The 23,661-nt window shown below is 40.7% G+C and overlaps 1 protein-coding gene across 1 annotated transcript in view; it reads right to left on the bottom strand.

Moving 5' to 3' along the window:
* The window catches only part of Tmprss7 (transmembrane protease, serine 7), a 32,320-nt gene extending 13,929 nt beyond the window's left edge, over nucleotides 1–18,391 (bottom strand). Inside the window, 10 exon segments of the mRNA XM_013028536.1 lie at nucleotides 579–685; nucleotides 1,894–2,006; nucleotides 3,162–3,292; nucleotides 5,187–5,415; nucleotides 6,300–6,338; nucleotides 7,582–7,775; nucleotides 8,846–8,913; nucleotides 14,105–14,235; nucleotides 15,909–16,170; nucleotides 18,344–18,391. Coding sequence (XP_012883990.1) covers nucleotides 579–685; nucleotides 1,894–2,006; nucleotides 3,162–3,292; nucleotides 5,187–5,415; nucleotides 6,300–6,338; nucleotides 7,582–7,775; nucleotides 8,846–8,913; nucleotides 14,105–14,235; nucleotides 15,909–16,170; nucleotides 18,344–18,391 — 1,322 coding nt within the window.
* Between the last annotated feature and the right edge of the window lie 5,270 nt (nucleotides 18,392–23,661).

The following is a 23,661-nucleotide window of genomic DNA, read 5'->3' as shown; positions in this document are numbered from 1 at the left end:
TCAGGATACTGTTTCAAATACTGATTTGTTTCAGTGAGTGTTGAACCCATACTATAGTTTTCAGAAGAAAATCAACAGTAACATCGAAAGAATAAATTATAAATGAAAATGAAGGGGGCTCAGTGGTTACACACATACTTAGTGTGTGCAAGGCCCTGGATTCAATCCTAGGGAGAAATAGAGGTAGTGAGCTTCTGGCCCTGGCTAGTTTGACTCAGGAAGCCCAAATACCTATATCTCTCTGCTATACAGCATTAGGATCTAGCAAACTCCATTAGCCTTCTCCTAGCACAGAAAACTGGTGAATGCAGCACCAGTCCCTCTTTCTTATTTTCCTGAATGGCTCCTGAGTTTAAAAACTTTATCTTCTAGCTGCTTTTGTGAAACACAGAAAATACACACGGAGAGCAGAGGTGAGGCAGAAGCTCCAAAACACAGATGAATGCCCAAACTCAGATTTCTTAGCTGCTGTCTCACTCGGCTTCCCTCTGGGAATAGTGAAGTGCAGACTCTTTGGGAACACAGCACCCAAAATTGTGGACTTTTCTTCTGATTCCTCACATAAGAAAATCACTTACATATGTTCATTAATTTCCCACCATCCGTGCTCACAGCCTTTCGTAGTCTTCTTAGTTATTGAATAGTTGTGGAATTTCAGTGCAATGCCAAATGTTGGCAGGGGACTCTGAAAAACAAATCTGCAGTCAGAATAATGCACCTCTAAGGAGGTGTTTTAGAGTATAATTCCCTTGTTCTTTCATGGCTTGTGGTCTTAACAGTGATCTACAAGTGTGTCCCATGGTCTCCTGATGAAGGAGACCAGTTCTCCTAAACAAGTTAAAATAAGGAGGAAAGCATGTTGGAGAGTGGAGTGTGAAGTATGGAGTGTGCAGCTGGGTACTCAGAAACAAGCTGTGAAGTCCCAGGGGCAGAGCTAAAACATAGGAGTCTCTGTGTGCTACCTTCCTCCCATGAGATGAATCTCAGTTTTTAAGCACTCATTTGCCAGGATAAGCAATTTCCTCTGTTGATAAAAACAATGTCATGCCTATTTAAAGCATCATCCAGATTCTTTAGATAAAGGACAAATGAATCAGCCTCCTCTTCATATTATACCTTAGTATCCCAAAAGTTATTACTCACTCATGTCTGGGTCTCCTCAGAAGAGGTCAAAGGAGCAAAACTTACCTATGTGTGTGAGCAAACTCACACACACACACACACACACAGTGCATTTGACCTTTTTATTGCACAGTGTAATATGAATACATTACATCAGATATGCAAACTTTTAATTTCATTTTCACTTTGATCCAGACATTACATGAGAGAATCTTTATGTTGGGTTTTGCCATTTTCAAGCTTTCTAATTCCGGTAAGTAATGCTTTTTTTTTTTTTCTGCCCTCCATCTCTTCTTCCCACCTTATTTCCCCAAATCTCAGACTTGTCATCGGAGGCCTCAAAGCCTGAATCTGGGAAACAGCAAGGACCCAGAACCTTTATCTGCTAATTATTTGGGAAATAATTCTGATCACAACATGAAAGATGTGTGTTATCAGGACTCAGCCATCAAATACAGGTTTGGGGAAAGTAATGATACTGTTGGACTATTTAACGTATGACTGAGCACAAATGACTGTATGTGCATCAGTGTCCTCCAGCCTTGGTATCCTCACCTTAGCTCTGCAAAGTTCTCCCAGCTCTCCAGTTCTCTTCGTATGTTCCCTTGTTGACACTGCTTTCTCTGACCACACTATGTAAGAGAACAGGACCCTACTTCCCTTCATACTCCCCATTCAGATACAGAACCCACTTTCTGCTTCATTTTTCTCAATAGCATTGTATCACCCTGCCACCGATTTTTTTCTAAGGTATTGATAAAACTAGGCTACCTGAAATTTCCAGACGCACTTGCATTTTGGAGGATAGTAGCTTGGGTAATACGGACTTAAAATTTTTCCTTCAAAGCCAGTGGTTTCTTTGACCGACACTGTGTTTTCACATTCTGAAAAAGATATTCACACACAGGGATTTGTAGCTGTGAGACTGTAGGAAACCTAGATTCACATTTCTCCAGTCACAAATGCACTTCCTTGATTTAACAATCTGCAATACTTTTAGAGCTTTGATTTTTTCCCAGAGAAATAGCAGATTGTTAGCTAAAATATTTGTCTTCAAATTCTTTGTTTTCAAATCCTGTATTTTCATTACTGATCTGTAGGATGCCTTTTCTTTATTTAAAAACATAATTCTAAACATCACTAGCAGCAGCTGAACAATAGTCCCTTTGAAGAAACCAGAGCCCCATTCCACAGATCCATGTTTTAAACTGTAATAACGACAACCTTTTCTTTTGTTCCCCACATCTAGAAAATTCCTAGGTGTTCGCATTTATAATAACTTTTATTTCTTTTTTTTCTTTCTTAATACCATTACATGAAGTTAGCAGTGCCCTCCCCTCTTTCTCTCTCTCTCCTCTCTGTCTCTGTCTCTCTCAACTTCTCCCTCTCCCTCTCTGTTACTTGTGGGCATTGAACTCAGGGCCTGAAGGCTGACTCTGAACTTTTATGCTTAAGGCTAGCACTTGACCACTTTGAGCCACAGCTCCACTTCCAGCTTCATGATAATTAATTAGAGAAAAGAGTCTCAAGGACTTTCCTAATCAAGCTGACTTCAAAGCTCGATCATCAGATCTCAGCTTCCTGAGTAGCCAAGATTACCGGTGTAAACCACCAGCACCTAGCAACAGCTATTATTATTATTACTATTAGTTATTAAATTCATTCTGTTATATCTTCTGACTGGGCCTGGAGTCAGGATCTCTATCTAACACAACTACTACTCCAGTGAAGCCTCAGCCAAAGGAAGACTACAATATTATAATAAATATTTACCAACAGGACTTCATTTTTTTGTTTTTGTTTTTGTTTTGTTGGAGGGGTCCGGTCGTGGGGCCTGAACTCTGGGCCTGGGCACTGTCCCTCAGCTCTTCAGCTAAAGGCTAGGCTCTACCACTTGAGCCACAGTGCCACTTCCGGCTTTTTTCTTTTTGCTTATGTGGTGCTGAGGAATCAAATCCAGGGCCTCATGCATGCAAGGCAAGCGCTCTACCACTGAGCCACGTTCCCAGCCCCAGGACTTCATTTTTTAGATGACTTACTTTGTTCGGGAATGACCTCAAAATATGCCCGGATTCCTGAGAGCCTCCGTATATAAGGAGACTTAAGAGTCACCAACATGAGGTTGTTTGTAGAAACAAATGACATTAGGGTTCTTGTAGGCTCACAAATTCTGAAAACAGATAAGAAAACAAAAGTCCATGGATCATTAAGTGATTTGAGGTATGGCTTTCCTCCTGCCTTGAACTCACATATTTTCACATCTTCTCCTGGTTTAGCCTCTGTCAGCAAGATGTTTAGCAGTTAGTAGCTGCATGGGGACTACAGACAGCATGGGGGTGGAAAAGGTACAGAAATGTTTGTCTCAAAGAACTGTCCTAGCTGGCTGTCCCTGGACCCTCTTTGGAGGCAAATAAGGTAGAAAAGCAGTATATGAAGTACCCAAGACTCTGAACCAAAGCAAGCCAGACTTCAAACTCAGCCCCATCAATTCACTGGGATAGTGGTTGCTATGAAAGCAAAGCAGTCAAATCCATGCAAATGCTAAAGTTTCTCCCATGAACTCCTATGATGTTAGTATCATCTAATGATGAGAATATTCTCACCATGAGGCATGTGTGTGTGTGTGTGTGTGTGTGTGTGTGTGTGTGTGTGTGTGGTGTTTGGGATTATATCCAGGTTCTTGTGCATGCTAGATAAGCACTCGGTCACCTAAGGTATGCCTCCAGTCCTTCAGTGAAAATTTCACTGAGATAATAAGTAAAAATATCTGAAAAAAATAGAAGAAACTGAAAATCACTAAAGAATGGGAGCAAGTAGCAAACTTACTTTTCACTGCATAGCTTAATACAAGGTTTGAAGTTTTAGCATACACATTTATTGCCAATATAAGTACATATGTGTACACATAAAGCAATGTATAGTATATAAAGATGGATAAAGGTAAAACAATTCTTATACTTTTTAACATGGTGAAAAATAACTTATTGATAAAGCATAATGTCATTAGATTTTTGAATATTGGGCACCCATAAACAGATACCTACTAGTAAGTTAAAAAAAAGAATGTCCCTGGTGTCACTGGCTCATACCTGTACTTCTAGTTACTCAGGAGGCTGAGATCTGAGGATTGCCGATCCCAGTCAGTTCTAGCAGGAAAGTCTGTGTGACTGTTCTCTTCAATTAATCACCAAAAAGCTGGAAGTAGAGCTGTGGCTCAAGTGCCAGAGCTCTAGCCTTGAGCAAAGAAACTCAGAAACAGCAATTGAGGTCCTGAGTTCAAGCCCAGAACTACACACACACACACACACACACACACACACACACACACACACAAAGCATATGAATAAACAATACAATACAAATGAACAGATTTATGCTGAAACGCAACAGAAATTTGCTCTGGAGAGTAAGAATGTAAAGTAATTACTATTGTTTCCTCTGACCTCATTTTCTATAGTGAGCATCAGTTATCTTAGTAATAAAAAAATTTTTTTGGGCTGTTGTTTTGGGCTGAGAATGTGGCTTAGTGGTACAGTGCTTGCCTAGCATGCATGAAGCCCTGAGTTTGATTCTTCAGTACCACATAAACAGACAAAGCTGGAGGTGGCACTGTGGCTCAAGTGGTAGAGTCCTAGCAAAAAGAAGCTCAGGGACAGTGCCCAGGCCCAGAGTTCAAGCCCCAGGACTGGCAAAAACAAAAAACAAAAAACTTTTACTAATACTATTTAATCACCATAGAATGATTATTGCCACAATATTGAAACTAAAATGTGTGGTCACTACAATAAAAGTAAATTAGAGTGACTATCCTATTTCATATATAACAGCCCAAGTCCTTGCTGTACTGAGCTTGAGGGGCTGATGTGCTGCAGGTAAAAAGTAAGTCTGAATCTGCCAGTCGCAGACTGGGGTAGTATGGATTAGGGCTATGTAATAGTGTATGGATCAGTCTTGGTTCCATGAGTGTGCATAACACATAGTTTTTTAATCCAATGGGGACCCGTACACAATAAAGCAGAGATGATAAAAAATCTTATTTGCCAACAAGGGCACCTGTAAGATACCTGTACAAGATGGTGCTGCGGATTGGCAAGAGTGAATCATAAATGGTCAGCGAGTCGGTCACACAATTATCTGCTTCGAGCTGGATGGACTCAATGGAGAGACGAATCAGATAGCCCATGATGGCCACCAGCTTGAAGTGACACATCAGCCTCCCTGAGGTGGCAGAAATCTCCAGAGGGTAACGGAGAGACAGGTGATCGGCATAGAAGTACTGAGAGCAGCCTGTTTCTGTGGAGATAAGACTTGTCTTTTGTCATCCCTTCCTTCTCTTCAATTCCCTTCCCTTCCCATCCTTTCTCTTCCCTTCCCTTCTCTCCCATCTCCTCCCCTTCCCTCTCTTCTTCTCTCCCTTCCTCTTCCTTGCCTTCCCTCCTCCCCTTCCCTTTTCCTTTTCTCTTTCTCTTTCTTTCCTTCCTTTCCTCTCTTTCCTTTCTCCCTTCTTTTTTTGGAATGATTTCTTTCTACAAATGTTTACAAGAGAATAAAGAGCCAAAGAGGACATGGATGATCACTTCAACTTTTGCCTGCCTACAGCCCAGGCTCCAGTCTTCAAGTTAGAGCAACCAGCTGTTACCTTGAGAAATGCTTTGCCTATACAGTTCAATGGGGTACAAACAACCATCAGTTTCAGAGGTGAACAAATGACATGGACTGGGCTAGTAAGAGTCCAAGAAGTTTATTCTGGAATGATACGGCAGCCAATTTGCACAATAGGATATCAGCCCCAGGACTTCTGCAAGAACTATCAGGAAAATGTCTATGAGATTTTTCTACCACAGTAGAGAATATAATAAATTATACGCTGGGGTCTGCTGGTGGCCATTTTTGCTATCATGATAGAAGAATATATTCGGGAATGAGGGCTTGACAGAGGAAATGTAGAATTGTATAGTCTTGATAATATTTATTTTAGAACCTTGGCCTCTCATGTCTGAGACCAACCTCCCAGTGACATTAGCCACTCGAGTTCCTTTTGGGCATGAGCCAATTTGAATACATTTTTGTCATTGTGCAGCTAAAAGAACACTAACAAACAACCGTCATTAGAAAACTAAAATCATGACCACCAAAGGGGCTAATGAGGGGTGAGGGAACCACATTGAAGAATTTACCAGATCCTATGGTTGAAGAGTAATCTGACCGAAGTCCAGCTGCATTGAAAGAATATATAGGAAAAGAGAATATTAGGCTCAGTATTTCTTTTGATTAGTATTTCACTTATAAAAATTATTTTCAAGGTGGGCGCTGGTGGCTCATGTCTATAGATCTTAGCTGCTTAGGAGGCTGAGATCTAAGGATTATGGTCCAAAGCCAGCCCAGGCAGGAAAGTCAGTGATATTCTTATCTCCAATGAACCACCAAAAAACTGGAAGTAGCACTGTGGCTCAAAGCAGTAGAATGTTACCCTGAGCAAAAGAGCTCAGGGACAGTACCCAGGCCCTGAGTTCAAGGCCCATCACCACCAACAAAAAAAATGTTTTCAATCCTACTTTAAAACATTCAAGTACACCTGATGTTGTGCTGTATAATAATTCATTAAGGACAGAAGATTTGTTTTCTTTAGTTAGAGATCAAATAGGATAGTCATGACTTGACAGTTGTTGAAGGTAAGGATCTATGAGTTTATTATGCCATCCTTTTCTTTCTGTTTCCTTAAACTCATCCGGAGTTACAAATTTTAAACATTAAACAAAGATAGGATAGTAATAATAATAATATGTTAATTATACTATTAACCCTATTACATTTAAGTATATATAGATAGATGTGTATATAGCTATGATTATAGCCCTACAACTGAAATGGTAAAGCTGGTGTGGACTTTTCCACTAGAGATTATTTATTAATTCATTTGGCAAGTATTTATCAGTGACCTATCACACATCTAGCATATATTTATATATGTGCATATACAAAAGTTATATGTATATCATATAAAACTCATACCCAGAGAGAAAGCTGTGGAAGGTTTGGGTTAAGCCATTTAATTCATTATTATTAAATATGATGAAATTTTCAGTTCTAAGGGCTTACTCTTGACAACTGTGTCTGTACTACTATTGAAAGGATAATATAAATGCTACAAAGGGTTCCTTTTCTAAGACTTAGGTTTCTTGGGGACTTAGAAAATGCATAAGCTGAATAAGTGTGTAGAGGAATAGAGTTTAATAAATTCAACTTTGTATCTATTTATTCCCAGCTCTATTTTCTAGAAATGATACTATATGTAAATTTGGCAGTTTCCTTAACCACCTTCAACTTCTGTGTCCTTAGCTAATCCTGTCTCTGCCATTGTGGGAGAGAAAATGTCACTGCCATGTTAACTACCATAACTGGCCAACATCAAGAGTGCCACAGGAAGAAAGGCTGGAAAGAGAATTACCAGACAATCACCGTTTAGCACCACAGAGTCCATGTCCACCGCCAGGCCCTGCATGCTCCCCACAGAGGTCCGGTTGATGATATTGGTTTGGATGGAGTCCTTCAAGATGGCCGCCACACAGTCCTCACAGAAGAGGTGGCCCTTGGCATGGGGCATGACAAACACAATCCAAAAGTGAACAAGGAGGCCACCTTTGTTGTTGCTGCTATAGTAGAAAGAGAGATGTTCAAGGATATTGCTCAGGAAGCAGACTTTCCCAGAAGCCAGAGACCAGCTTGGAGACTCAGGAACGGTGCGCAAATCCTCCCACTAAACTCCCTTCTGAAGGGAGCCATTGGCTCCCATTACGAAGTTAGATAGAGAAAGCATCTTGATACATGTATTTTGATTATTATGCTGGGTTCAAATCTAGAACCATTTCTACATAGCTGTATCTCCACAGACAATATACTATTTTTATGGGTAGCAAGTATTACTCACTGTCATTGAAAAGAAAACAAGTTATAATGTATAATTCGTCACCATGTCTAAACACTGTGCTAAATGCTTTGTCCTTAATCCAATATAATCTTATGAGACAGATCCTCTTATAGCTCCAGTTTCACAGATGAGGAAACAGATACATACAACGCAAAATCCCACAGTTCGTATGTAGCAGATCCAGGAAGCATGTTTATTGTGACTTTCAAAGCCTGTGACCCCAAAGCCTGATCACCTGACTGTATATATTACCAAAGCCTTAGGTAATGAAAATAAACAAGTTGCATCCTCTAGGACTTTTTAGTATATACCAGTGTGGATTCTGACTCTCTTCAGATATATCAGGGGTTAAAGGATGGAAAGGTGGAATATGGCACTTACTATATAATCTTTCCTATAAATTATTTTTACGTGAAATCTTCTTTATTCAGGAGATCTCCAGTGACTTGTTTTATTTTGTTGAGACGGGTTCTCTTTATGTCATCCAGGCTTGCCTTTAACTAGCTGTCCTCCTCGCCCTGTCTCCCAAGTATTAGGATTACAGGCACACACCACCACACCCAGCAGTGACTGATTTTTCACTGAAAACATTTTGAGAAATAGTGGTCTAAGCTTTAGTTTCGTCTCCTCCATCTACCCAGTCTGGTGGATGGGGCCTTGTCCAGTTCCGATACAAGATTCTAGCAGGTGTCTGGGGGCAGGAAGGAGGGAGATTGTGGAATCTCAACCTTCCATACCCAGTGGGGGAGTTTAGAGCAGTGCAGGTAGAAATCCAAGACAAGGCCTTTAAATTACCTGATATCTGCCACGACAGACTGCTTATAAAATTTGGAGAAGGCAGATGTTGTATAAACAAGGTTTACCTGAAGAAAAAAAAAGAATTATTAAAGCATTTGAATTCTTCAAATATGGCTTCGGATGATAGTACCTTGCACTCTGCAGAGCTGGCAGCTAGCAAGGAGAAAAGCAAGCCACACATACACACTTCCTTTCTTATTTTCTTTCTTTCTTTCCTTTTGTTTTTTGGTACTGGCACTGGGGCTTAAATTGAGGGCCTCACACTCCTACTTAGCTTTTCTACTCAAGGTTAATGCTTTGCCACTTGAGACACACCTCCACTTCCAGCTTTTTGCTGGTTACTTAGAGATAAATGTCTCTTGGAATTGTCTGTCCAGCCTAGCTTTGAACTGTGATCCTTAGATCTCAGCCTCCTAAGAAACTAGGATGAATGACATGAGCCACCAGCACCCAACTCATACTTAAGTTCCTATAGCAATCCTTTTATTTTTAAATTTTATTTTATTGTAAAGACGCTGTACAGAGGGGTGACAGTTACATGAATAAGGTGAGGAGTTCATTTCTCGTTGAACATTGTTATCCTCTCCTTTATTTTCTACTATCCATTTCCTCCCCCACCTCCCCTCCCCCTCCCCCGAAGTAGTAAAATTCATTTCCAACATAGTGTCTTGTAAGTCTCATTGTTGCAATGGATCATCCTGTGTCCTTGTTTCAGCATTTTATTATTCCCCTTCCCCTCCCCAAATTAGATAAATGTATATACAAAATGCAGGGTATCAAAATAAAATACAGTGACAAAAGGGGATATACCATAGAGGGAAGAACATACAAAAGAAACAAAAAAATCACATGGTGTATTAAAAACAACAACAACAACAAAGAAATACTCTTGTGTCCACATCTTGGGGTTCATTTCACTTAGCATCATCTTATATGCTCATATGTATATAGCTTTTGAGCTTTTCTGCTCATCTGATAAGATTATCCTAGACACATTCTAATTATTGCAAATAAAGGAAACCATGGGACCTATATTTCTTTTGGTCTGGCTTACTTCATTTAATATATTTTTTCCAAAGAGAGACTTTAAGAATGGCCAATAGAAACATGAAGAAATGTTCAACTTCTCTGGCCATAAAAGAAATGCAAATCAAAACAACATTGAGATTCCACATCACTCCAGTTAGAATAGCTATAATCAAGAAATCTAATAACAACAGATGCTGGAGGGGACGTGGCCAAAAGGGAATCCTACTGCACTGTTGGTGGGAGTGTAAGCTTGTTCATCCACTGTGGAAAGCAGCATGGAGGTTCCTCAAAAGACTACACATAGAGCTCCCTTTTGATCCAGAAATCCCACTTCTGGGCATTTACCCCAATGATCACAAGCAAGGCCATACTAAAGCTAGCACAACTATGTTTATTGCAGCAATATTCACCATAGGTAAGATATGGAACCAACCCAGATGCCCCTCAGTAGATGAATGGATCAAGAAAATATGGTATACATATACAATGGAATTCTATGCCTCCATCAGAAAGAATGACATCACCCCATTTGTTAAGAAATGGAAAGCCCTGTAACAATTCTTTGGGCTACTTCCTTTTATTCTGCTGGCTGGAGAGTCATCAGTTACCCCATTCATTATTGCTCTCCTTAAAGACTGTAGTGAAGTTTAACTTCTGTGCTCTGCCCACTCCTGAAGTTAATTCTCTCTGTCACTAACAAAACATTTTCATAGATTTGACTCAACTTCTGTCAGCACATCACCATCATCTTTTTGTATTTTTAGCTTGCATACCTTAATAATATGAGCGGGCTCCTTGTGATGAATCTATAGATGCACAGTGTACTTGCTGAGCAAGTTCACCTCCCTGCATTCTATTCCCACATTACCTTCCCCCTTTCAAACAATGTTTGGTGTGTTTTGTGATGCTCTGGTCATACATGCACAATTTCTTAAAGACATGTTCTTCTATTAGCCACAAGGGGGAGCCTGATGCCCATAGCCAGATCTACTGCCGTTCAGTTCTGTTCCTTTTGTATGTTCTTTCCCCCTATGGTATAATGGTATAACCCCTGTTGTCAGTGTATTTGATTCTGGTGCCCTGGATTTTGTATGTGTGTGTATATATATATATATATATATATATATATATGTATGTACATATATATATGTATGTACATATATATATGTATGTACATATATATATGTATGTACATATATATATATCTTGTACATACATATATATATGTATGTACATATATATATGTATGTACATATATATGTATGTATATATATATATATATATATATATATATATCTTGTACATACATTTGGAGAGGAGAAGGGAAATAACCATGCGGAAACAAGGATACAGATGACCCATTGTAACAATGAGACGTACAAGACACTATGTTGAAAATGAACTTTACAACTTTGCTGGGGGGAGGGGGAGTTAGGGAGATGGAGAGGGAAGGGATAGTAGGGGAAGAACAAAGGAGGGGGTACAAAAATGTTCGATAGGAAAGGTACTCATTACCTTACTCATGCAAATGTAACCCCCCTGTACAGTATCTTTATAATAAAAAATTAAAAACCCAAGATTGAATCTTAAAAAGGAGAGCTTTTTCAATACATTTGCCATCTCTATCTTCACTTAGCATACGGCAAGATAAATTCATTCATCTTCTCGTGTTCCCTTTCCTGAATTATATAACAAAACCATCTACAAATGACTCAGAATGAAAAAGGTGAAAACCTGAACGATTATATAGTATCATAGGAAAAATATGTATCTGCTGTGGAGTTTGGCTTCACTGGGCAACGCAGAACATAATCGCTTAAGTTTGGTGTGCTTTTATTAACTCTTCCTTTTCTTCTGTAGAATGGTAATAGGGATCTAGCTCGATGGGATAATCGATGGTTGATGCTCTAATGTGCATTAGAGTGAAGGGTTTGGTAATGCACCAGATTCTCAGAGGTAGTCAGTAAGTGAGAGGCAGACTGAAGGCTTCTGTCTCTCAACAGTCCTTCCTCCTGCTACATTGTACTCCAGGGCACTGTCAGCAATTCTCTCCCATAGCTCGAAAAGGAAAACAAACTTTCCAGTGGTAACACTGCACCAGTGTCGCATAGCTACAGCGTAATTGCACCTTCCTTGATGAGAAAATCACCTGAGGAAGCCATTGTCAGTCATACCTGCTACTAGTAGTTTTTTTTGGGGGGGTATTTTTTTCGGGTAAGATGTTGCATTCCCACCCCAAATCTTACTTGCTCCCTCTGCTGGCCTGGAACGATGTTTCTCCTATCTGTTTGTATCATGTAGCTGAGGTTACAGGCTTACACCACCGTGTGTGTGTGTGTGTGTGTGTGTGTGTGTGTGTGTGTGTGAGAGAGAGAGAGCACATACACATGCACCTGTGTATTTGTTTTGCGTTCAGAAACAAGATTTCACCAAATAGCCCAGGCTAGAACACTCAATCCTGGTGCCTCAGCCACCAGGTATGTACCACCATGCCCTGATATGGGGACAATCTTAATATTGTAGTTTCCACAGTAGCAAAAAATGCAAGTGGTTAAATAGCCAATAAAACAGTAAAACACTCAATTAAGCTCTTATGCAATCAGAAGTTGCATTTAAAAAGAATGTTGAAGCTGGGGGTCGGTGGCTCATGCCTGTAACCTTAGCTACTCAGGAGGCTGAGATCTGAGGATCACAGTTCAAAGCCAGCCCAGGCAGGAAAGTCTTGAGACTTTTATCTCCAATTACCACCAGAAAACCAGAAATGGTACTGTGGCTCAAGTAGTAGAGCCCTAGCCTTGAGCTGAAGAGCTCAGGGACAATGTCCAGGCTCAGTGGTCAAACCCCACAACCGACAGGAAAAAAAAAAAAAAAGAATATTGACTTGGCTGGGCACCAGTGTCTCATGCCTGTAATCCTAGCTACCCAGAAGACAGAGAGAGCTGAGCATCCTGGTTCATAACCATTTTAGGCAGGAAAGTCTTTGAGACTCTTATAGTACCTCCAATTAACCAGCAAATAAAATATAAAAAACTGGAGTTGTGGCTCAAAGGATAGAGCACTAACCTTGAACAAAAAAAGCTCAGGTACAGTGCCCAGACACTGAATGCAAGCCCCAGGACCTGCCCCCCCCCAAAAGAATATTGACATACACAGAAGCACAATGTCAAGCCAAAAGAAGAAAAGGCCCAGTGTTGCTTTATCCCCATGCCTAGGTAGTGCAGAATAATGAGAGGTTTTAACTCTGGTGATGTCATCAAAGGCTTTAATGTTTACTTTTATGTTTTTCCAAGTTTTGTTGATTTTTATAATAAATACTATTTATAGATTGAAGTTTTTTTTCCTTTTTTTCCCAGCAACAAGGATCGAGCTTAGGGCCTTTGGGTGCTGAGTTGATGCTTTACTACCTGAGCCGCTTCTCCAATTCAGTTATTTGCTGGTGATTCGAGATAAGAATCTTTTGTATGTTTTTGCCTGGCTGGTTTCAAATCTTGCTCCTCCAGATTTCACCCTCCTTATGGAGGCTATGGGAATTAGCCTCCAGTTCCTGGTGAGATGCATTTAATGCAGAAATTGCAAGTACATCAAGATTGTAATAAATACGTATAATCACTAAACTAGTCACAGTCATGGAACCTAAGAACCGGAAATCATTTGGTCCAGTTTATTTTACAGACGTTAAAACAGATGTTGAGCTATTCATTTTCATTAAAAAAAAAAAAATTGGGGGCAGTACTGAGCTTTGCCACTTGAGCCATACTGCCAGCCTGTGTTGCTTTAGTCTGTCTTTAGAAAGGGTCTTAATCTTCCACTTTTGCCCATGTCATTCCGAGACCATGACCCTTCTAACTCTGCCTCCTATTTAGCTGGGATTCCAGATGTAAACTACTGTGCTATGGTTTCTTTTGCTTGCGTGAGTGCTTGCTTTCTTTTCCTTTTTCCTTTGAGACAAGGACTCACTATGTAGTTATGTAGTTCAGGCTGATCAGATGGTCCCAGCTCCCAGAGTTCTGAAATTACAGGTGTGTGTTACTGCCTAGGTCTCCTTACATTAAGGGGGGGGGCAGGGGAGGCAATTCTGTTTTATAGCACAGAACAGCTAAATCTCATAATTTTCTTTGATGGCTTTCTTATCCACCCTGCCCGGTAGTTTCCTCTACCCTGAGCCGCCCCCTCCCCCCCCTCTCCCTCCAGCCCACCCTCCAGGCCTCCATCTTCCCATCTCCTCACCACTTGTTGCACGGTCCTGGCCACCGAAAGAAATTCCCTGGACTCCTTCTGCCGGTACTCAGGAAGAAACTCAATGTTTGTGATGCGAAACACCCCAACAAAATAAAATGCATCTCTGCTCTCTGTCTTACCTGAAAAACAGAGAAGATGATGGGGGGGGTCCCATCTGAGCAGCAACAAGGCATCGCTTGACCTGTGTCCCTACGAAGCTCCTTAAATGACTTATGCACTTAAGGACATTTCTTCCCCACTGTGTCTCCTTGAATATTCTATCAGCTTCTGGCAAATGGCTAAAAGCTATACTTCTCAGCCTTTAGCGTCTCTAGAGGGTTAAATAACCAAATGCAATTTTGGCAAGTCCTAAATGTCCCCCAGATTGACTATGTGTCATCAAGTTCGCATAATAGGGAAAGAAGGAAGAAACTCATTGGCTCTCACAGAGACCCTGGGTAAGAGGCTTTGGGCGAGAGAGAGAGAGAGAGAGAGAGAGAGAGAGAGAGAAATATTCCTGTTAGCACAAGACCCACCCCCAAGGGCACCCAGAGAAAGAGCAAAAGGCCTGAATGAATCACTTAGATTTGTTTTTTGGGGTTATGACCTTGGCCCTTCACCCTATCAAACAATTGTTTTTGGTCTTGTTTTTATGAGCGAAAGAAGGAAAGACAATGTTTCTTCAATTTCTTTTTAAAGTTGTAGACTCAAAATTTGAATAAAAACGACAGCTCACACATCCTTCTCAGAAGAATACATATCAGGTCACCACAGCAGCAACACACAGTCAATTTACCATTGAATCTGTTCACATTTACCTAACTTTGATTTTTTTATGTTTCGGTGCTACTGGAATTTGACTTCGGGCATTTGTGCTTGTTAGGCAGGTGTTCTACCCCCTGAGCCATGCTCCTAGCCCTTTCTGCTTTTATTTTTCCAACAGGATCCCTGTGTTTTATTTTTTGTTTTTCCCCAAGTCAACTGGTTGGTTCCACTGTATTCCCAGAAGCATTCAGCCACCAGTCATCATCTTATTAACATTTATTAAAAATACTCCCAGAGGTTCTGTGGTAAGAATTGATACCAAGATTAAGCATTAAAACAAAAGATGTTTCTGTCACACCTAGCACTTGGGAAGCTACAGAAGCATTAGAAGCCCTAAACCAGAAACCACGAGCAGAGACCAAATATGATTTCATATTCTATGATAGTACATGTATCAAACATATTATTAGCACGTGGAGGATGGGAGCTCCAAGACGCCAACGAATGTTCTCGTTACTCAATTGAGTGAATAAGCACTTTAGATGAAAAGAGCTTGGTGATTTCAGTTGTCCAAAAAGATGTCAGGTTGACAGAAACATATTCAAGTTGAGAGGCAAAAAACAAAAAAACATTTGCGGGGAGAGCAAGATGTTTGTGTAAAATGGAGTTCAGGGAGCAGGAAATTTATGGTTGCCTAGAAACAGGCAGTGGGTGGAATGAGGAAGTGAACCAGCTTAGCATTCCACTCAGCTACAAATACATCACATTTCCTAGCCAGTCGAGATCCCTTGAGCATCTTCCTCGCCTCTCTCCATAATCTTTCCCCCTGCCCTCCCCTGCTTGCGTAGGGTAGGAAGCAGTGCTGGGGGGGGGGGGGAGGAGGCAAAATGAGAAAGACAATTTCCGGTTCCTTTCTCCTTAAATACTGTGTCATTCTGGGAAAGAGGACATGTCCATCAGAATTGCCTGAGGCCCAGTGGGGCCTGGGTGAGGATGACGGGGTTCCGCCTCATGCTATGACCCAGAAGGAATATAGAATTCAACTTACTGATGTAGAGCCACAGAAGCGTCCAGGCTATGACCGCTAGGATGAACAAAAACACCGTCAAGACAATGATTTTATTTTGGACGTTCCAAAAGGGAGTCTTCTTCTTAAGCTGTTGGTTGGGTTTGGCTTTGCCAGTGGGTTGGCGAGGTGGTCGTGGGGGTCGCAGCGGCCGTGGGGGTCTAGGGGGTCGTGGGGGTCGAGGGGGTCGTCTCCCTGGAAGCTTCCCTGGAGCACTGACCACCTGAACTGAGATATTGGATATCTTAAATTCAAAGAGAAAAGAAAAGAAAGGCATGGTATCAATTAGAAATAGTCTAAAGCTTAAATGGATGTCCCAGTTAGAAGAGCATGGGGGGGTGCTGGGAGCCCCGCTCTGTCTGTTAACATTCTGTGAGACACTGTACCAGCCCCAGGGAAACGGCTCCCAGGTCCTTTCCCCATCGTGTCCACCCTGATGAGCAGATGCTGTGGAACAGAGGCCTAAATTTCATCGGAGCCAAGCAGACTGAGGAATCTGAAAGTCAGAGGATGGATGTACACATAGATGCATTTATACATACAGCTCTCTGCATGGACTTTTTGTAATTTGTGTTTATTTCACCTAGTTTTGTTTTGTGCAACAAAATCTATATAGTCCAGGCTGCCCTTGAACTCACAATCCTGTTGCTTCTCTGCTAAGTCCTTAGAATATAGTCATGGGCCACCATGCCTAGATGGGTATTGCTTTTCTCTCATAATCAGTTCTTTCCGGACTGAGGCAGGATTGAAAATAAGAATGTGAGTTCCCCCTGCAGAAATACATTGATTTTTCTCATTATGACTTCCTGACTGAGTGGGTAGGGAGAAAAAGCTAAGATGTTATGATGATTTAAAGGACAGGAATCCAACCTAATTATGTCATCATTGCCAACCACCAAACTAGTAACTCAGTTTCTCAATCATAAATGAAAGGATAATTTAAAAATAGAACAAAGCAGCTGGGATCTGGTGGGTCACCTCTGTAGTCCTTCCTACTCAGAAGGCTGAGAGAGATCTGGGGATCAGGGTTCAAAGCCAGCCTGGGCAGGAAAGTCTGTGAGACCCTTTTCTCCAATTATCCATCAGAAAACCTTAATCGGAACTGTGGCTCAAAGTGGTAGAGCACTAGCCTTGAAAAAAATTGCTCAGGGATAGTGCTCAGGCCCCTAGTTCAAGCCCCACGGCCACCACCATCACCACCACCAACAACAAAAAATAGAGCAAAGAGCCAGGCGCCGGTGGCTCACACCTGTAATCCTAGCTACTCAGGAGGCTGAGATCTGAGAGTAGCAGTTCAAAGCCAGCTCGGGCAGGAAAGTCCGTGAAACTCTTATCTCCAATAAACCACCAGAAAACCGGAAGTGGCACTGTAGCTCAAGTGGTAGAGCACTAGCCTTGAGCTGAAGAGCTGAGGGACAGCGTTCAGGCCCAGAGTTCAAGCCCCATGACTGACAAAAAAAAAAAAAAAGAGAGAGAGAGCAAAGAATAAAATAGCAGACTCAATAGGTTGGAACATTTTTGATTGATGTATATTGATACAAAATGTTAGTTTAAGAAGAAAAAAAATTACATGGTTTAACTGTTTCCCCTCCTCCTCCTATTTTCTTCTTCTGTCATTTGATGCTGTGAATTATTTAATAATGTATGTGATAGTTTAGCTTCCTTAACAAAGAGATTTATGCATGTCAGGGTAACTAAACTCCAGTGATGAAATAACTTTTAACCACACATTCTTTTAAGGCAAGGGCCTAGCACACTACTTCTGAAGAAATCATCTCTCGTGTTGTTAAGAGTTCTCATATCCTTTCTTTCTCTTCCTCACTCTTCAAAATTTATGACTTCTAGTCTTTAATCCTGAGAATTAATGGGATAATATTGGCCAAGTGCTTTTGAATTATTCATGACTCCTTTATTCTTTTTGCCAAATACCCTTGTCAACCCTTGGAATGAAATATAGGTCTTATCCCTCCTGGTGAAATTGAACTAGATTAGACTTCATTTCATGTGGTTTCCTGCAGGAAGGAGGTGGCAATTCTAAAGAGAAAGACACTCCATCGCAATATAACTTGACTACGGTGTCATGCTACTTTGAAGCATTTTTCCACAGAACTAAAAGAAATGCTAAATGCAGATAGTTGGCAAGACCCACATTGTAAGAACACATTCTAGGCAGTTTCAGTTAGATTAAATTTTAAAGTGGAATTTGTGTAGTGGTCAATGGAAAACCAGTTGCTAAACACTTGCCAAGGACAGTACTTTACAACAAACTCCCATTTGTAAATCCATTAAGCACCACGTAAACAATCTCTTCTTTTTGTCTCCTTTATTTTTATAAAGTCATGCCATCTTGTTTTACTTAGCAGAATAAACAATAAATGGTTTTGAATTGAGAGAGAAGGACTTCCACACTTGCTTACCTTTAGCTCAGCAGGTTTAGAGGTAGGATCACTGTTTCCGTTATCCATTTTAAAGCGTTTCTGGATGTGACCGTTCGGGAATGTCTACAAGTCTGTGTTCACCCCTTACATGTTTGCTGGGGAAGAATGGAGAGCAGAGTCAGAGCATTCAAGCTAGCTTTCAGAGGAATGGAATCAACTTACCTCCATCGGGTCCAATTCAGAAACTGAAGCTGCCTCATCCTTCTACTGTGAGTGTTAAAGGGACACTGCACTCTGCTCCCATGAACCAGAGACTTCCTAATGTAATGAGGATGAGTGAGGATCTTCTCAGTCCAGATCCAAGGCAAAATTTCCTACAAACAATCCAAAAATATTGGCAAAAGTCACTCAACCTGTTGCTTGCCTCTCTTGAGGAAAGGGAGCAGGTCTCACTTGCAGCACTATTTCTTAGACACCCTCATACTGCATTTCTCTTGCCTGAGTCTCTTTCATACTTCCTAGAGTTCTAAGCTACTCTCCTTGGAAAACTCTCACTCAGCAAGATTTTCCTCCCAATACTCTTATAGTCCTCATTAGACTTTTGGGTTTTGTTGTTACTTGTTTGCTTGATTGATTAATTGATTGGAATGATTGGTTGATATTTTAGACAAGGCCAAGGCTGGCCTTTAACTCAAGATACTCCTGCTTCAACCTCTCTATGAATTGGATTACAAGTGTATACCACCATGCCTGCTCAAAAGTAAGTTTCCACTCCACACCAGTGGCTCACATTTGTAATCCTAGCTACTCAGAAGGCTGAGGTCTGAGGATTGTGGTTCAAAGCCAGCCCAGGTAAGAAAGTCCAAGAGACTCTTATCTCCAATTAACCACCAGAATACCCAAAGTAGCACTGTGGCTCAAGTGGTAGAGTGCTCGCCTTGATCTGAAGAGCTGAGAGACAGCACCCAGGCCCTGAGTTCAAGCCCCATGGCTGACAAAAAACAAACAAAAACAAGGGGGAAAAACATGTAAGTTTCCTTCTTTCCTTCCCTCCCTCCCTCCCTTCTTCCTTCCTTCCTTCCTTCCTTCCTTCCTTCCTTCCTTCCTTCCTTCCTTCCTTCCTTCCTTCCTTTCTCTCCTTCCTGCAGAAATTAGGTGGTGATTCTAGAGAGAAAAATATTTCATTGCAGAACAAATTCACTATGGTGTCACATTACTTTCAAGCATTTCTCCACAGAACTAAAAAAAATCACAGAAATACCATACATACAGACGTTAGTTTCTCTCCTTCCTTCCATCTCTTTCTTGCTTGCTCGCTTGTTCCTTTTCAACAGAATCTTGCTAGTTTGACCTTGAACTCACAATCCTCCTACCTGAGGGCACAGTCCTAACAGTTTGGAATTATTGAAACCAGTTGAGCTGACTTGGGGCTTAGTCCTTGTCTCCATCAAGCTCTGTTGCATTCAAACAGAAAACCAGAAGCTGACACAAGCAGAATCACACAGTGACTATAAAGATAAGAATAAAATTTCAATTATTTCATGTCTGTCTTCCAACTGACTATTCAGAGTTGTGCTTAAATTGTAGTATAGTTACATAGAGTGAACTGAAAGGTGTTTTTGTGTTTTCTATATGTCACATATTGTATTTGGTATCTATTTATTTTTATTTTTTTAATTTAATTTTATTGTAAAGATGCTGTACAGAGGGGTTACAGTTATATGAGTGAGGTGATGAGTACATTTCTTGCCAAACATTGTTACCCCTCCTTTGTTTTCCCTACTATCCCTTTCCTCTCCCACCTCCCCCACTTCTCCTCCACCCCATCTATTTTTGTTAATTTTATTAACAATCATATACACAAACTGGAGTAAAATTTTACACTATGCACTTTCCTAGCCATTATAATATTTGTTTTGTTATATGATTCTTACTCAGAATAGTTACATTGCATAACAGAAAAAGTTGTTTTAAAAATCCACTCTAAGCTGGGCACCGGTGGCTCACACCTGTAATCCCAGCTACTCAGGAGGCTGAGATCTGAGGATCGTGGTTCAAAGCTAACACAGGCAGGAAAGTCAGTGAAACTCTTATCTCCAATTAACCACCAGAAAACTGGAAGTAGCATTGTGGCTCAAGTGGTAGAGTACTCACCTTGAGCTGAAGCCAGAGTTCAAGCCCCATGACCAACCAAAAAAAAGAAAAAAAAGTCCACTCTAAATGAACAGAAATATAATTAAGAACATACAACAAAATGTTAAGGATAGAATCTAAATTCACTAACAATGTAAAATTACTTTAATATTATTTGAAAAATTTCCAGACAATGTATTTTTTAAGCCATGATGGCAAAGACAAAAAATAAAATCTGGTCATTGAGACAAACAAGCTCAGAAAAAGCATGGTGTGCAAGGATGCCGCATGCCCTTGTTGTTTTTACTGTTGTGAAAATTCTGATACAGAACTCTTCCAACCACAGAGAAAATCACAGTGACCAGCACTTGGCTGGGTATTTCCAGGTAAACATCTTGAGAGCTTGTGGAGAGAACTCTACTCCCCTTTCAGCAGCAAAGGCAATGATGCTGAGAGAAACAGGAAGATAGTGTGCAATGACCTGGATCAAAGGAGAAAAAAAAATCTCTCCATAGACTGCAGCAATGATCTTGGAGAACACATGCCTAACCAAGATGTAAATTCAACTTATGAAACTATTTTAAGTGTTTCAACCTTCTCTGTTCAAATTAGTTCATCATGAAGACCTAGATGCATGTCCAAGTCATGCATTCAATATGGGTCAAGTTCCTGGCCCCTGGCATAGAAGATACCTAGCAATGGGTGGGGGAGGTGATATTTCCATCTGTGCCAGCTGGTAAGTGCATTTCTGCCACTTAGGATCCGCTTCTCTTTATTATGATGAATGGCCACACACAAAGTTGCCATCTGACTACTACTCCCTTCTGAGCTCCCTGTGGAGGGAGAGGATCAGTCCTGAGGAATCACAAGGTTAGGGGGGTCATCCTTAATGGGATGGACTAAACTGGCTCAACAGTGATCCTAGCTTCTCTTTCTCTGGTGACTCAGAGGATCATCATCTTAATGGTTTGTGTCACATCACAGGGAGCATTTTCAAAAGTGAAATTATCTAAGATCATCTAATTGCCCCTTAATGTCTTTGGAGCCCAGTCCTCACAAAGAAAAGACTTGTGTGTTCCTTATTGCTAAATAAACCTTCCTAAAGCAATCACCATGATCTCCATTCTCTATAAACAGTGACCACAACCTGGTATTCAAGGTCCCTTTCAGTATCACCAGGCCACCTACTGCCTCTCCTCCTGTCACATACACTGACTGCTACATCGACTTACATTTTCAATCATTATTCCTGCATGTATTCATTCATCCATCTGGCTACATTTATTGTGTGCCTACTATGGGACAAGGAATAAATATCATGCTACATTTTAATAGTTCTCAGTAGAAGGACAGGCATTTGAGCTGCTGCTTTTACTCTCTTATGTAACAAGTACTCTCACAGAGATGTGAACAGATGACTTTAAAATATAGAGTGGGCTGCCAGGCACTGGTGCCTCATGCCTGTAATCCTAGCTACTTAGGAGGCTGAGATCTGAGGATCACGTTTCAAAGCCAGCCTGGGTAGGAAAGTCTGTGAAACCTGAGTATCTCCAATGAAACACCAAAAAAGCCAGAAATGGAGCTGTGGCTCAAGTGGTAGAATGCTAGCCTTGAGCACAAAAGCTCAGGGGCAGCACTGAGGTCCTGAGTTCAAGCTTAGGACTAGCACGTACACTCACATTACACATTTTATACACACACACACACACACACACATATATATATATATACGCACATATGTATATATTATGTAACACATATGATTAAAATAGTGTATATATGTATATAGATACATATATAATAAACATATAATAAATGTAATATACATACAGAGAGAAAGGAAGAAAGAGAGCAAGCCAACAATAACAACCCCTCTCTCCTGATCTTGTGCCCTAGTCCACACTATGACTTATTATTCTTCTACTCACTACTTGCAGCTTTCCTGGAAGCTTTTGTACCACAACACATGGAACTTTCTTCTTCCTCCTAAGTCAGAACCTCAATGGTGTATCATAGTGCTTTGGACTTGAGTAACCTTAATAATATTACAAACATTGGAAGTGGCGCTGTGGCTCAAGTGGTAGAGGGCTAACCTTGAGCTGAAGAGCTCAGGGACAGCGCCCAGGCCCAGGGTTCAGGCCTGATGACCGATAATATAATAATAATAATAATGTTATATTATTAAAAAAATAATAAATATTATAAAAATAATAATATTATAAAGATGTTATTACTTTGGACTTAAATAATACCTGCTACCTTATTATACCTCTTATGTTACTCATCAGTTATTTAGCTCATCCTCTGTACAGCCAATCTTCAACCAAACTCAAGCACTCTGAAGACCAGGTTCTTGGTATTTTCCCCTTTGATAGAATAGATTCAATGAGGAGGCAGGAGATGAGAGCTGTTTTCAGGAATTACAGGGGACTGGGGCTTGGCTTCACCTTATTTACAAGCTAATAACTTAGCCTATTACTTTTCACTTGTGACAGAAGAAATGAAATGCATGGCCAGAAAGCTGCCTGTGTGGCATTTCATTGGTGTTGGTTCTCTTTCCTCTTAAGTTGCATGGGAGTGAAACAATATGATCCAGACAGAGATATAAACAGTGAGTTCACAATCCGGCTGAGGAACAAAGAACTTGTGGATCTGCTGCTTTTTGTAACAAACAATAAGAACATCTGATCTTGTCAAAAATGGAGATGGTACCTCATCCCCCGTGGAAGTTCCTACAAAGAGTAAGCCTGCTTCCAGGATTACATTGAAAAATTATAAAGCCTAGTTACAATAGTCTTGGGTAATTATAGGTAGCATTTTAACCATTTTCTCTAGATTTTATATTAATACATTATCTTTCTGATTACCTTTTTCTCTGTGATGAGGAAAGGAAAATGATGGTACAGTATGAGTCCAGCTTGGTCCAAGAATAGCCATCATTTTCAGTCAACCATATTAGTCCCAAAGGAATGGGTTCCAACAAAATGGCCCCAGTAGACTACTAATGGAAGAATAGAAGGAAGGTGGCTAATGGCCATTCTCCTTCTAATTCAGTAAATCTACTACAAAGCTCTTGTTTATCTTTTAATTGCATGGTATGAAAAGCAAGTAAGGAGCTGGGTAAGGAGCAGTGTAGTAAAGTGGTTGAGAGCTGTTCTACATTCTTTTTTTTTTTGTCCATTGTGGGGCTTGAACACTGTCCCTGAGCTCTTCAGCTCAAGGCT

This window comes from Dipodomys ordii, unplaced genomic scaffold, assembly GCF_000151885.1.
Source record: "Dipodomys ordii isolate 6190 unplaced genomic scaffold, Dord_2.0 Scaffold111, whole genome shotgun sequence".
Lineage (NCBI taxonomy): Eukaryota > Metazoa > Chordata > Mammalia > Rodentia > Heteromyidae > Dipodomys > Dipodomys ordii.
This window is presented reverse-complemented; position numbering and strand designations above follow the sequence as displayed.